The 16,642-nt window shown below is 38.0% G+C and overlaps 1 protein-coding gene across 2 annotated transcripts in view; it reads left to right on the forward strand.

Moving 5' to 3' along the window:
- MFSD2A (MFSD2 lysolipid transporter A, lysophospholipid) overlaps positions 1-6,942 on the forward strand; it is a 17,950-nt gene extending 11,008 nt beyond the window's left edge. For both annotated transcript variants that reach the window (XM_072417607.1, XM_072417616.1), the window contains exons 7-14: positions 607-697; positions 794-915; positions 2,132-2,215; positions 2,680-2,763; positions 3,595-3,707; positions 4,704-4,847; positions 5,211-5,387; positions 5,903-6,942. In XM_072417607.1, coding sequence (XP_072273708.1) covers positions 607-697; positions 794-915; positions 2,132-2,215; positions 2,680-2,763; positions 3,595-3,707; positions 4,704-4,847; positions 5,211-5,387; positions 5,903-5,957 — 870 coding nt within the window. In that variant the 3' untranslated portion in view covers positions 5,958-6,942. The remainder of the gene's footprint in view (positions 1-606; positions 698-793; positions 916-2,131; positions 2,216-2,679; positions 2,764-3,594; positions 3,708-4,703; positions 4,848-5,210; positions 5,388-5,902) is intronic.
- Positions 6,943-16,642: the final 9,700 nt, after the last annotated feature.

Here is a 16,642-nt window from a genome sequence, read left to right on the forward strand (position 1 = left end):
TATTTTGTTCAGAATCTTTTTTTTCTAGGTTTTTCTCCTTTAAAATTGGGTGCGTCTTATAGGCCGGAGCGTCTTATAGTCCGCAAAATACGGTACTTGCAAGGGAGACTGCATGTTCATTAGGGTTTATAGAAAAGTGCTGAATAAGCAGTACTACACAGTCCACCAGAGAGCAATGATGTCTGGACTGCTGAAAAGCATAATCTTTGCTCTACCACTCTAAACTTTCCCCTGACTCCTTCTGTCCTTTTTAGTTAAAAAAGTTATTAAAGTTTATTAATTATAGACAAACCAGCTTGTAGAACAGATAGATAACAGCAGCAAACAAATCAACCAAGGCTATCAACCAGGCTTGCTGAGGTACAAAGCCTTTAAGTCCAACTGGACAGAAAATATTCAGGTAACAGGGGTATCAGTTTTTTTTTAATGTCCTTTGTGAAAACTGGACTCCTGGGTGAACTTCCTCTCCTATTTATTATTGGATGTATTGCTATGGGTAGCCCAATTTCTGTGCAAACTCCCAAAAAACTTTTTATAGTAGTCTTTTGTATGTCTTTTTTAGTAGGCATAAAAAGTAATTCTTGCTTCCACATATGTGTTTTGCAGAGAGTGGCGTACATGATTGCAGCAGGTGTTATATGTGCCATCTATATACTATGTGCCGTAATACTATCACTTGGTGTGCGGGAAAAGAGAGGTAAGTAGATCATGGCCCATTTTATTTTTTATTTTTTTAGCTGTAACTGTGCCTATTTCCGAATTATCTAACATTTTCTCTTTTCATCTCCTAAAGATTCCTATGAACTCATGTCTGAACAGTCAGTGTCCTTTTGGCAGGGTCTGAAACTTGTTATGAGCCACAGACCATACATTAAGCTGATCACTGGCTTTCTCTTCACATCTCTGGCTTTCATGGTAGGCAAATGAGGCTTAATTTTCCCACATTTATAACAAATCCTTCGTATTACACAATACATGTAGTATGTTTAAAATTTTGCACTTCTGTCTGCACAGACCTCTGTCTTCATCTATCTATATTGAAATACGTATTATTTGGTTTATTGTACACCAAAACTGTCCTATGTACATCTGTTTGTTTTTATTAAGGTTTATTGAGATATTGATTGAAACATCCTCCTGCAAACTTAGTTTTCATGGTGTTGGCCACACATTGCAGTTTTCTGGCAATTTCAACCAGCTTTCAATTTCAAAACAATCATATGGATAAATACAGGTTATTACTACCAATTTTAGTCAACCCTGTGAAATGATTGACCCTGCTTGTGGCTGTTGCCCTAATAGATTCTGTCTTTTTTTTTTTTTTTTTTGCTATGAAAAATGGTTGCAATTGCCCACAAACTTCTATGTGTATAGCATTTACAGTTACATGTAGAGTGGAGTCCTAGTTACTGTTGTCAGCTACATGTGATTCTGAATTTTATTTTAGTATATCTAGGTATGTATGTACATTGCAGTACCTTTTTATATTCTGCCAATTTACATTTAACTACTATTTGTAGCTTTCCTGAAATTGTATATTCTACATGTTGTGCCCAATACTAAAATTATCTTTACCTATAACAACAATGGCCTTTCTTAAGGCTAGGTTCAGACCTGCAGTGGGAAAAAGTGCTCCCACGCAGCTCCTGGTGACTGGCACCCTGCCAGCCACTCATCCGGCTACACAGCTGTGCTGGTTCAGAAAGACTCAGCCTTTGCACATTTGACAGCGGGCAGCAGTGCGCATTATTGAATTGCTCCCTGCCGCTCCCATTTATTCTCTTTTGGGCTACTGTGGGTGAGACACCATATGGCTTAGTATTGCTGTGCTGTTACTGTAATAAAGCTAGAGTCTTTCTCAAATAGAAGATAATAATATTATTATTAATAATAATAATAATAATAATAATATTATACAGGATTTATATAGTGCCAACATATTATGCAGCACTGTACATTAAATAGGGGTTGCAAATGACTGACATGTGCGCAACCCTGATCCTGTTCCTGTTCTGTGTGGTTGGACATTTATATTCAGGGGTCTTGTTAGCATGTGTATATGTATTTATTGTATGTTTATACACATGGAAGTATGAATATTTGATTTTTATTATGATTCTTTGCATTGCAGCTTCTGGAAGGAAACTTTGCCCTTTTTTTGAAGTACACACTTCAGCTGCGCAATGACTACCAGAATGTGCTTTTGGTTATAATGGTGAGTGTAAAATGTGCAGGAAACATTTTATAACTGTGTCAATGAATTCCTTACAAGGATCAGGCTCCCAGGCTTCCTATTCCACCCTCCATACACCACCACACTTTTTTATGTGCGTCCTTAGCACAGTATTACATGGTGCTGATTTCAGCAGTGGCTGTTAATGCTGATTATAGCTATAACTGCATATATCCAACTGATCCAAATACTTAACATTCAAAGTCAAGTACACACAGGCTCTTTTGTTCTGCGAACTTAGAGACAGAAAGTCATTGTAACTAGCGAATATAATATTCAGACCCGTGTCCCTCCTCCCTTCCCTTTTTTAAAGGTTGCTGAAGCTTGAATCCCTTGAAACTATGTAACACACAAATCTTCCTTTTTCACTTTTCTTTCCTTGTCCACCCCCTTTCTCACCGTGTTCTGAAAAGCCTCAGTCATTCTTCTATTGCTTTCTCCCATAGATTTCTGCTACGCTGACAGTTCCCTTTTGGCAGTGGTTCTTAACCCGCTTTGGGAAGAAAACTGCAGTCTATTTTGGGATATCGGTACGTATTAGTAGGGGTAATGTAATCTAACTAACAGATGCATGGAAGGAGTGACACTGGTTACTTGGCACAGTGAACTTTATAATGGAACGTCAGGCATGCGATCAGTGTAACATTTGCTGCCCTCTAGTGATAGAGAAGCTAGCTCTGTTTTATTTACTGAAACTTCCTAAATGAAAGCTATGTTGATGGAAACATGTAAACTACCATTGCCTGTCTTCTAAGATTTATAGTTACCTGGATGCCTTATTACTTTAAGTCACCAAAGAAGATAAAACATACAGCAAGGTGTTGAACTCCTAATTTGCATACTTTTTCCAGGCCAGTGGCTATATGCACAAAACACTTTAGAGTAGCTAATGGCTCCTTTAAAAAGGACTTGCTTATTACCACTCTTGGGGTCATTTGTATAAGATGCCCTAGCAACCTCAGTTGGCACTCCTCTGTTCCAAGGAACATTCATTTTAAAATAGTCCAGGACTGTAACACATCTTTATCCATTTTGAACAGTAAACTTAGCAATTTTGTAGAAGAAACCTAATTTCCATTTTTACCTATAAGACCTGATTTACAACGTGCAGTTTCACTGACAAGCACTTTGCTCACTTTTCTGACATTTTTGGTCTATATGAAACTAACCAATATTGGTTGCTGAGGATAGCCGTGCTCTACACAATGAACTTAAACCATATTTATGGTTATTATTAGGCTTTTGTACCTCCTATATAGAGGATACTTTATAATAGTATCACAAATAAATGCTATTAAAGCTGCTTTATTGGAAACTTGTTTTTTTATATTTAGTAATATTCTTTCATGTGTCTCTTACAGTCAGTCATCCCGTTCCTGGTTCTGGCTGGCCTTGTGAAAATTAACCTCATTGTAACCTATGTAGTTGCAGTAGCTGCTGGGCTCAGTGTGGCTGCAGCCTATCTCCTACCATGGTAAGTATTACTGGTTAGTCTTATGTTGCTAAATGATACACTAATTTCTGTGACTATAAGTTGTACCTTGAGAAGAACTAGAGAATAATATTATGATACCAAAAATCAATAGTTTTTACCTCCCTATATATGCACATGTCTTTAACCACCTTAGCAGTTCTAGGTGATGGCCATACTGACCAATATAGGCCACATGTACTGTTCTAAAGATGGTGGAAGTGACTGTCAAAAGCTGCATACATGTGACCATAAATGAGTGCAAACTCCCAAACCCTTTCATTATCTAGTCCACTAAAAACTGTTGAACTCCTAAATACAAATCATGACTACTCATACACATGAGATACTTAATCTGAAAAGAACACAAGGAACAGGCAAACCTAGCAGAAGGGATTGAAAAGCTTGTCTGATTGCCATTATTATTATTATCTTCCCCACCTGATAAGTTGGCTCCATTGATGTTTGCTAAATTCATCCACCTCTGTTTTCCATAGGCTTAAATTTCTTTTGTTTGTGCAAACATCAACAAAGTGTGAGGATCTATCTGATTGAATATATGTTAATTGGAATTTTTATGTAGATGCACCCAAGCCATAGTTTTTGGTAAATTTACAGTAGATTGTACAATTAGATAATGTGCATGTGGCTAGTTTATGAATAGCTTTATCTGCAAATGATTTGCTTGTGTAAACCTTTAAGAGTGATTGAACATGCATGCAGGTTTATAAACAGAAACTTTCCACAGCATGTTCTATTTGTGCAAAGGGGAGGGAGAGGACACAAATGGCTCTGACTGATGCTGCAAGTACTCTTACCTGGGGGGGGGGGGGGGTGGACCATAGCAATTGGGTAGCTTTGTATACAAGATTTCTCGCTGGGACTGTTATTTGATGGTTATGGGTTCCTTGTGTGTTCTAGAGGTCTAATGTATACATCTAAATTGACAAAAAATAAACAGTTTAGAACCATCACTCACTTTTCACTTCTTCCCTGTAGGTCTATGCTTCCTGATGTTATTGATGACTTTATTCTGAATAACCAAGAGTCTCCAGGACACGAGGCCATTTTTTTCTCTTTCTATGTTTTCTTTACCAAATTTGCCTCTGGAGTGTCATTGGGGATATCTACACTCAGCCTGGAGTAAGTATGCATGTCTATGTCAGAATTAAAGTTTGGGTTCAGTGCCTTTCCATCTTAGGGAAATGTGTTACGTTGTCCTGAGCTGTGTCTTTTAACAGCAGCACGTGACATGATTCACACTCCCTTGAATACTTTCTGCTGCAATGAAATACTGAACCTTGTATATCCTTGCTATATTTTTTCTATAAGGTCTATAAGGCGGAATTTAGGGTTGGGATGTTGTGTTGAGTAGCACATTAGGGATATGGTCTAGAATGGGAGGTTAGACAGATAAGTGTATGAATTTTCATAGTCTCTTTTGCAATCTTTTCAGTCTACTTTTGCGCTTTGTGCCTTAGTCACTCATTTTATTTTTCCAACCAGTTTTGCAGGTTATCAGGCCCTTAGCTGCTATCAATCGGAGGAGGTGAATGTGACACTGAGGTTGTTGGTCTGTGCTGCTCCTATACTTTTAATCCTTGTTGGACTGTTACTATTTAAATTGTATCCAATTGATGAAGAGAAGAGGAAAGAAAACAAGAAAGCTCTACAGCTTATCAGGTGAGTGTTGGATAGATAATTTTAAAATTGGTGATTGGTTAGTGTTTGTCCTTTGCTCCAATGTTACAATTAGGAATAAGGCCTTGACAAAAAAACTGACTGCAGAAGAGGATATCAAGCCTAATAATGAAAACCTTTTAGGGAAGAATTGTATGTATGTCTGACTGGTGTGTGTGTGTGTATATATATATATATATATATATATATATATATATACACACAAACATACATTTTTTGTGTTAAAACCATACCTTTTTGTCAAAAACTTGGCATTCTTGACACTTAAGCGACATCTAGTGCAAAAATGTTAAAGTTCCTGGAAAGTATCCTCTTCGAGATGGGCAACATCTGTACATCTTTCTTTTATTGATCAGTTCCAAATACTCAGTGTGTAAAAGATTATAGAAAATCTGCTGCTATTTTAGGGAATGCAATCTGTACATAAAACTTGATTTGCCTGAAATATTCATGTGATGTGGTTCTTACACACTATCCTGTCTGTTTATCTTCCCCAGAGAAAATGACCGGGACTCTGATTCTGACTCCATGGAGCTGGCAAGCAATTTATGACACAGGCAGACTGCCTACCTAAAGTTTACACACAACTGTAGAGACATTCAGTTTACCCCATTGGGGGTAGGTACCAGCCAATGAATGACTTATCTGCACTACGCTCTTACCTTTCCCTTTGGGGATAAGTGCCACCCTTTGGTGCTATTTGTGCTTGGAACACACTGAATGCTGCAATTCTACTGAACGTTGCACTAACATAGGGCAAATATATTAATTTAACTGTAAATTTTCTGAATAGAGATTTGTACATAAATACTTCATCCCAGACATTGGAATGGAGTAGGTAATTATTAAATGTTAATACTGTACATGTGACCGAGAAGTTGTGTCTCAGCAGGTTGTACTCAGTTCTGAAAATCACCTACAAAATGCCAAACGCTGAGATTTATTAATGTATGTATGGTAATGATAAATGTGGGTGATTGTGTTTATAATGTATACACTGCTGTATAATATGTGAATCTTGCTATGTACATAAGTATTTGTAATTTATATACAACAAAACATTGCCTAATGAACATCCTAAAGATTTAATATTCTGTGTTTCATATTTATTTTACATAAAGCACATGGGCGAAACTTATTGTGCAAGCATACTTATTTAATTGTATTAGGAGAAGCTGCATGTTGATTGAATGACCAAAGTAACACGTGGACCATCTTCTGATTCCAAGTGGACCATACCTCTGTAGACAAAATACCAGAATGCAGTTTTAATTATTATCAGCCTGTATGGTTTTGCTGATAAAAAGTGGACTATCTGACGTATGCTTGTATGTTTACAACTGTACATGTGTGCAAGATTTTCTACATGTTTGACAAATATGTATGTTTTTATTATTTGTTCCAGTATTGATGTGAGAATGCTTGTTTATAGAAGTAAAAAAAAAAATAATAATGGTTTATTTGGGGCGTTGTGTTCTAGTAAGGGCTCTTTCTGTAATTTAAACCTGATGCACAAATATACATGTAAAGTTACAAATTTCATGACTTCTCTTTTCATGCTGCTTGTAATAATCCAATTGCATGTTGAAAAATGGGATTTCCTACGATTACAGCAGGATAAAAATGTTTTGATTTCATATCTGTGTTTTATGAGGTTATCTCTGAATGCATTGGCACTTTGGTCATCTAAGGAACATCAGCTGCAATCAAATATTTCCATCTCAGTTGATCTAACCTTACTGCGACGTACATTTTGTAGCCATATACTGTCAGCGTCAATCTGCCAACACTGAAGGAATCAGATTACCGTATATACCCGAGTATAAGCCGACTTTTTCAGCACCCAAAATGTGCTGAAAGTCACCCTCGGCTTATACTCCAGTCAGGTGCATGGGTCCCTACAGAAAAGCACCCGATCCAGTAGCCGTGTCAAGCGGTTTCTGTCCCCTGATGACAATGTCATCAGGCTGCAACGGAAATAGGCTGGCTGGAAAGACATCGGGGGTACGCCGGAGTTACGGCAGCTACACACCGGGGGTACGCCGGAGTTACGGCAGCTACACACCGGCGTAACTCGGGCGCCAAATTCAAAAGAACACAAAACATAAGAAAAACCCACTTACCTTGTTCCGTTTTCATCCCCCAGCATCCTGCTGGTCCCCGCAGCTCCTCCGGACACGTCTTCAGCCACCGAATGCAGAGACGATCTCTGGGGTTTCAAAAATTTTGTATTGGATTCAAAATATATATATATATATAAATATATAATTTGGCCAGGCCAGTCACCTGATCTGAACCCAATTGAGCATGCATTTCACTTGTTGAAGACTAAACTTCGGACAGAAAGGCCCACAAACAAACAGCAACTGAAAGCCGCTGCAGGAAAGGCGTGGCAGAGCATTAAAAAGGAGGAAACCCAGCATCTGGTGATGTCCATGAGTTCAAGACCACAGGTTGTCATTGCCAGCAAAGGGTTTTCAACAAAGTATTAGAAATGAACATTTTATTTTCAGCTTTTTAATTTGTCCAATTACTTTTGAGCCCCTGAAATGAAGTTATTGAGTAAAAAAAAAAACCTTACATATTTATGCAAATTTTTTGTTCAATCCACTGAATTAAAGCTGAAAGTCTGCAGTTCAACTGCATCTGAATTGTTTCATTTAAAATTAATTGTGGTAATGTACAGAACCAAAATTAGAAAAAAGTTGTCTCTGTCCAGATATTAATGGACCTAACTGTATTTAGGCAGATACCCCTGATATTAGCCTTATCACAGGAAGACTATCTTGGAAGATACATATTAAGAAAGCAATGTTACCTAAAATCAGTTGTCTTGGGTTGCTGTTTCCAAAGTCATCCTGTACTTTCCTATCTTGTTTATGGTGCAGTTTTTTAGGTTATGTACACACATCAGATGACTGTCACTGTACACACAGCACTGTTCTGTGGAGAGGGGAGGATGAGTAAGCAGCACCTTGCTTTTCTTTTCTCTATAGGATTGCACAGTGGCCATTCCCTATCTGTCATCAGTCGCCAAAGTAGATGAATAATGTTGGGGGGACTACTGCACACATGCCAGATTTTCACTGGATACAAGCACAACTGTTTGTACACAATCATCTGATGTGTGTACATAGCCATAGACTGTAATCTAAGAGCCTGTTAACAATAAATTAGGATACAATGTGTTTATATGTACTATTCTTAAGCTGCGTACACACTTCCAATTTTTATCGTTCAAAATGAACGACGAACGAACGACGAACGATCGATTGGGCAAAAATCGTTCGTAAAAAAAGTAACCAACGACGCCGACCAACGAGGAAAGTCGTTGGAAATTCTGTATGTACAGGATCGGTGCTATACGATCGTTCGCAGATATCGTGCAGGATCGTTCGTCGTTCGTTTACCAACGATATTAATTGGAAGTGTGTACGCAGCTTTAGAGAGTTACCATGTTAGCTGCTTCATTAGCAGTGTGCTGATTTAAATTTAAGGTGGTTAGGTCCATTTTAAGAAAACTTTGTGTAGCTGCATCTTTACTTACATAAGGTGAATTTTTTTATTCAATGTATAAGAGTCAGTCTGGTAGTATATAATATTGGTATGTAGTTATGACTTACAATTGCTATGGAGACTACCTAACAGTTCAAGTTAATGAAAAATCTAATCCTTGCCTCAGCAATATAATATGCTTACCATACCTCCCGCTGCCTGCCTGCTTCATTACCATTCTGTAAAAGTGACTGGGTTACAGAGTGTTACATATAGTAAAGAAAAGCCCAATTTATGCTGGAACATCAAAAAGCACACAATGAGGTCTGTATTCATAAAAAAATAATCTCCCAAGTCTTTTTTTTTTCCAGTCGAATTCTTTACAGAGAAATGTTAAAGCAGATACAAGCTACGCAGTTTAAAGTCTTCTGGACACTAGTTTGAAAGAACTTTTCCAAAGAAAAAAACACATTTGTTAGAATCATCATGAATAAGGTGGTGTTTTAGAACTTCAGGGCTACATACTAGTCACAGAAAAGTATGAACTGAAAAAAGTCTCTACAATGCATAAATAAATCCTATTTAATAACAAGCTAAAGTTCCAGTGAACATGCCATACAAGGGCTGCTGCAGTGTGGCCCAGTTTGGTCAGGTGCCTGCACTGCCTCATAACAACATTGGACTTGGTCTGCTGGCTCTGTGAGCATTTCAGCAGGAAGGATTTAGAAAATGGACATCAGTATAATAGAGGATAAAAGTGAAAATGAAAACTTCTGCTGGGAGTAATATGAGTGTCCTATCTTACTGTTCACCTTGAACAAACATGCAGTTTAAATGTCAATGGTAAAATTAAATGTATTTTGGGGCACTGTAAAGACCTTGCAAATAGAGAAACATTCCTGTAGATGTGCCAAAAATGCACTCTAGACTAGACAAGGAATTGTGTCAGCCTTTCCGAGATGTGCTTTGGTTTGTTAAACTAGGAAAAACCTTCCTTCTATTTATTACCACAAAATAGAGATTAATAATAATAAATTAATAATCAGACCAAAGATAAACAAAAAAAAGAAGTTAATTGTTAGGGTGTACATACACTTTAAAGCTAATGTGTGCTGTGTCTTTTTAGAGTAATGAAAAAGTTTTTCTTTAATCCCACACCCTCAGTAGCACTTTTCCTAAAGTGGAATAATCACCCGAAAATTATATAGTTGATATTGCTGAACTCCTTCTGTAGAATACTAATTTGCCTGGATATAAAGCTCTTTTGTAGTAGTAGTAGTAGTAGGTGTCACACCTAAATCAAGCATGTAGATACCTGTGTGACAATTACCTGAGTTCTATACTCATTCTGGGTCAGGGATTCAGAAAGTAATAAAGGGAGATCAGAAAACAGAAAAAAAGTCTGGCAAGCTGTACATTTTACAACTGGGATAGCAATGGCAGATGACATGATAGGTCCTCTTAACTGCTCAGTGACAGGAACCAAGGGAAATACCTGGCATTTCTGGGAATGGAGGAACACCCTTGTGATGGCACTGAACAAGCCAGGGATTTCACATGAAAAGTCTGTAGCCCTGTAAAAGTTCCAAGTCTAGAAACTCAACTTTATTTTAAGGCAAAATTCCTAATCCACATATTTTGTTTAAGATCGCTTCTCCTGAAACTATCATCACATCAGCCTGACAAGTTGGATTTTTCAGAAAGAGACGTCAATTATGCCAGTTTCCATATTTTCATTACAGGTTTCTTTTAAAACAGTTATATGTATTTAAGTCTATGGCACTCTATTAGCTGTCTCTTGGTTTATTATTTCCCTGAAGTTGTACTGCAGTACATTGAATTCTAGTATAAATATTTATAGCAGTAACATTGTATTCTATGACATGAACTAATAAACACAGCCCACATAGCTGAGCCCAAACAGCAGAGGCACCCATCCATGTAAACAGGACACTGTATGGCGATGCAGCATCCGCGTTATCCTTGTCCTGTGACTTTTTATTACACATCTCCTGTCCCATGCTCAAACAAATGACTATTTATAAAAAAAAACAGTGTAATGCAATTTTATTAACTAATATGATATAATAAATAAAACTCTGTTTTATCTGCACATCTTTTCTAATGGTACCCCGAAACATGAGATACCATCCACCCGATCTAGGGAAAAAATATTCTGTAAAAAGTCAGTATTCTTTCTCCCTTTGTGTAGGATACAACTCAAATGCTTGGGTAAACCAAATGTTTGAGGTTGGGAACAGGTCACTCTATAATGTGGTTGGATGATGTCTGAGTATCTGACTGCCCTCTAGTGTCTGAAATTGTCTACAAAGTGAACAATGAGCAACCATTCAACACAGCAAAAAAAAAATCAATATGGTAATTTTGTATTGGATTTCTCATCAAGCCTTAATTGTTTCTGTGTGAAATAAAAACTTAAAACAAATATTTATTGATTAAATGTACTTTTAGTGCAGCGGATGCACATTAGTGCGGCAAATTACGTTTCTTTTTTTGCATGGCACATTTTAGTCTGTGCTGTATGGTTTTCTTTCTAAAAGTGCTGCTCCCTTAAAAAAATATAATTTCCTTCTTGGATTTGCAACTTGGAAAAGTGTGAACATTTTTATAGACACATTGGAACATGATTTACAGTCATTGAAAAAAAAGAGGAATTTGGACTTTTTTCTGCACAATATTGGAACACTGGTTCACTATTGTCACTCTAGTTAAGTGTTTTTCAACCAGGGTTCCTCTAGAACAAGGGTGTCAAACTCTGGCCCGCAACATCCTTTTTTTTGGCCCCCAAAGTAATCCTAAATATGAATTACAGCTGGCCCGCCTCTGCATTTAAATACCGCCGCTACTACAATTCCTGGCCTATGTGTGGCCATGCATTGGACTATTTTATAGACGCAGGGAATTGTAGTAGCGGCATCACTAGCGTCTATAGACCAGCAGCCTCTCTGCCTATGTGTGGCCCCACATTGAACTGTTTTATAGACGCAGAGAATTGTAGTAGCGGTGCTATTTCAGAGGGAGTTCCAGCCACTCATAACATTAAGCTCCTAATTGGACTGTTTTCTTGACACGGGGAATTGTAGTAGCGGTGCTATTTCAGTTTCACGTTTGGCCCGCGACTGTGTTTTTAATTTTGGCCCACTGTGTATTTGAGTTTGACACTGCTCTAGAGGCTACTAGGTATTCCTGGAGCAATGAGCAGTTTGGGGCTGTTACCACTGACACTATGATCATTTTGGCTATCTATAACGGCGAAATTATTTCCCTTGGCCAGCAATGTAATAGGAATTATTCCTACTGAGCACCACACTAATGTATTATGGGATGTGGATATAGTAATTTTAGAAGAGGTTCCCTGAAGAAGCTTGCCTTCTAATTCATGGATGTGGCATCAGTAAATGATCACTATAGCAGTCTGTTTTTCTTAATTTTATTCTATATTAATATTGTCAATCATCCATATTGTGCCTGACAACTGGTAGCTTGTGCTTCCTATTTTGCACATGTGCCAAGACTATGGGAAGAGGGAGTTCCAAGGGGGAGAAGAAGCTACCTACTATATGTGATCCAGGGTAAACACTTGCATGTGAACAGAAATACATGGTTTGTGTTTTCTTTTCTTACTTTGCTTAATACTGTACTGATCAGATACAATTGCTGTATTAAAAAAATATTTAGGAATTTTGAAAAATGGGGATGCCCATGGATGGCTTGGTGGTCAGCACTTTAATGTCTACATACAGCACACTGCCTGCTGCAATGCAATGCTGTCTGGCAGTTATCAGTGGGCACCAGGGCATTTTCCTAGCTGTCGTATGGGGGACATAAACTGAACTTTACCTCGGGACAGGGCATTCTGCTGAGGAATGTTAATTTACAGAACAAAGTTGGGAAACAGTTGAAGTGAACCTGTTATAAAACTGGATTAAATGATGAAAAATACTTTAGTAGAAATGACTGCTAAAATGTTTACAATATTTAGGTAATGTTATCTGCAATCCTCACTCAACACTTCATGATCTTGTACACGAAAGTTCTTGCAATACAATAAAAATTACTTTAACCCTCCTAGCGTTAATCCTGAGTGTGACTTGGATTAGATTTTCTATGCAAAAATCGGTAATCCCGAGTCACACTCTGGGTCGCTTAAAACATAAAAAACCCCACTTACCTTATTCCGTTGTCGTCCCCCGGCTTTCTGCTGGTTACCGCAGCTCCTCCGGACATGTCTTCTCCCTCCGATCTTCTCCCGGTGTGTGCAGAGACAATTTCTGGGGTTTCCTGCCTGCATTGGTGCGGGCGGGAGGAACGATGGGAAATTTAAATAATTTTGTATTGGATTCAATACAAAATAGCTGTATTGAGTCCAAGAAATCTTTATATAATATATATAAAATGATATATATATATATAAAAATGATGGGACGCGTTGGGCTTCATGGGCCCCATTGAGCTTCATAGGCCCCAGAGCAATTTACCAGCTGTACTCCCCCTCTCCTCGGGCCTGATACAATGTACGATAGCTAATCATGGTCACATTTTCTAATCCTAATAATAAGAAATATCATTAATGACCGATTGTTTTTGATTCTTAAACTTTGCATAGTTTTTTTTCCTCATACACAAAACTTTACAATACCACCCACTATCATTAGGCTTTTTAATGATATTATAAGTGTGAGAAAATGGTTTGCTAAAAGAGTTCATTGTTAGAAACTTTTCATACTTTGTAAACTAAGAGCTATTTAGGTACTGCAATGATTGTTACAAAGTAGTTTCCAGAAAGCTGCAGTTATAAACCTAGACAGACATTTTTTGGGGAAGGTAACTACAGGGTTTAGTTTCTAAGTAACAGCAAATGTGTATAACAATGTTACAGAATACACAAAGCAAACTAGTATAAACAAAGCAAACAACAAACAAAGTATTAGATTTATTTATATTCTATATTTAAATAGCAGCAACATACTAATATGTCCCAAGTTTACTTTTAAGGCTCTGTTCTTGTATTCATATCCTTCATATGCTGTCTCCTCTCCGGATGCTATCACATATTGCAAAATGAAACTTGCCATATTTAGTTGCAAGCAGTGTGGTTAGTGCAGGATGTAGCTAGAAGGAAGTTTGTCAGATCTTTTACATTATAGTGCAGAAGTTTCCACATTGCTATACATAAAGGAGATCTACAGTACACAGTTAAGACATTAGGCAACAAAAAGCTCAGTTCAAACTTTTACAGCATGATTAGACTTCTGTAATGTACTGGTAATGTACTACATGTCAAGTATTCAGTGCTAACAAGCCAACAACTCAAATTCTAAAATTCATTTAAATATTTCATGTTGGAAGAAAGAAATTATACAATAAGCCATTAGATACTACATTGTTTTAATAATAATTTTTTTTGAGTAACCACAATGCAAACAACATTTGTTTTTGTCTGTATTACCATCATTATGTTTACAGTTTTACAGGCAAAATATCTATAAGCCAGTGATGTGTACAGTGATGTTTTAGGAGTCTGTGGATGATTTTGAAACATATTTTTTATATATACTAAGATAAAGTTACACTCGAATCTGACTTTTGTATTTACTAAGTAATAATGTTAAGGTCTTCTCAGGCAGGTAGCCTGATATCACCTGGGGTGTGCAGTCTAAGTGACACCTTTTCTTCACCAGGGCACCCTGCATGGGGTGATGGGCTAATAATCTCAGAGTCCACCGGGCTACTTGCTGCAAACTGCCGCCAAGTCACAACCCCGAGGGTCACCCTATCCGGGTAGGAGCAAAAGACAGGCTTCGGTTTGGAGACAGGCAGTATCCAGCAGGCAGGGGAGGAAGACCATAGTAAGAAGGAGTGAGAGCTGGAAATAAGTAAGGGTAAACGCATGTCCAGGTAATGGTTCTGAATGTCCATGAGCCTACAGTATTACTCCAGTAACATGAGGTCCCTTACTCTGACATACAATGAAATTGACTTTATTATGTTGGCTGTGTAACCAGTAAGACAGAATAGCCACTAGTAGGGTCCTGGGGAGTTTGGACAGCCATGTCTTCTTGATAGAAACTATGTGGATGAGCCAAGAGACAGGGGGTATAATTTTCTGTGGTGGATTGCTGTGGGTGCCAAGGCAAAAGAGAAAGTATCTTAAACATGAGTTTATCGTAGAGTTGGCAGTTTAACATTAAGAACCACTGTTGTATTTATGTTTACCCTAAGGCAGGGGAAAGATGAAAGGTTCTTCTAATGTTTGTAGAAGGTTAGAACGGTTGAGTCAATGTAAGCATAATGTCATCAGTGTATAAATTGTGTTTTAAGTGGAGTGCCCCTACTTCCATGCTCTTTAAGTTTTTGATAAAGGTTCAAGTGCAACAAAAAACAAGGCTGGGGACAAAGGGTAACCTTGGTGAGTCCCTCATCTAATTGGAAATGAGTTAGAAAGGAAACCAGAATATTTGACTAAAGCTGTTTGATGTTTATAAAGAGAAGTAAATAAGGCTAGGTACACACGTTCAATAAATGTCCTTTCCAAAGACAAAAGACTGAAAGATGCATGAATGAGCACTGTACATACAGCACCGTTCTGCTCTATGGAGAGGGGAGGGGGAGAACGAGCGAGCAGCATCCCTGTGCTGTGCTCTCTCCCCTTCACTTGTATTACAATCGTTCGCCGTTCGTGGATTCTCTAGGATGGTTCCATGAACAACGTCGGAGGAGCGTTCTAGACATGCCAGATTCTCGTATTAAACAAGAATCATTTGACGTGTGTACGTAGCCTAATGCAATGAAATGAGAGAGAACGTGTCTATCACTTTAATTGAATTGGCAATAAGTATACTTTGTCACACAGAGGGCAAATATATGAGTGGCCCAGATTTATTGGAATTGGAGTAGTAGTATAGTAGGTAGTATAGTAGTGATCAGCAAGATCAGGCGACTTGGTTTACCCCAGGGAGAGCACATTGTCATATCTTCAAAATGGGAAGAGTTAGGCAGGGAAAAGCTGACAATTCTTTATGTGCATTCAGAAAATGTCAGTGTCAGCACTGAATTGTATGATATCTGTAGGTAACAATTATACACTGATCTTACCCAATCAAATCGTTACATTATCATTGCTAGCTCACTTGATCAAACCTCCTTGTTACATTATAATATGAAAATAACTTGCCATTGTTAGTATGAGAATATATTTTGTATTGTACTAGCTGCTTTCTTTCTCATGACACATAAGAGCCATAACTTTCTTCTTATCAGGTCACTCCCACCTGCACAGCTGTGGGAAGGAGGACACAAGATGTTCACAAGGGCAAAGATCAGACGGTTTACACAAATCCACCTGTACATCTACAATATGTGTGTTCAATAGTCCATGTTTTTGTATTAAATTTAAAAAGATTAACTTTAAAATGTCTCTTTGACGGACTAATCAGAAAGCCTCACCATTCCTGCTGTAATTGCAAACTCCCACAGTGAGAGATACAGTCAGGCTGAGTTGGAAAGAACTAGATTATGCTGGATGCCTGATGCAAAATTTAAGCCTGGGCCACTATCCGCTGAAACTTTGCACCCCATTCACTCACCAAACAGCTCAGACCCAGGGGCAGACATAGCAGTGTGGACACTGCATGAGGACATTGGCCACTACTCAGCCTCAAGGAAGCTTGTACAGTCCTACAGAACCCTATTCAGATAGCTCACCTACCCATCCCTTTGGC

This window comes from Pyxicephalus adspersus, chromosome 1 (assembly GCF_032062135.1).
Source record: "Pyxicephalus adspersus chromosome 1, UCB_Pads_2.0, whole genome shotgun sequence".
In the NCBI taxonomy this organism is placed as follows: domain Eukaryota; kingdom Metazoa; phylum Chordata; class Amphibia; order Anura; family Pyxicephalidae; genus Pyxicephalus; species Pyxicephalus adspersus.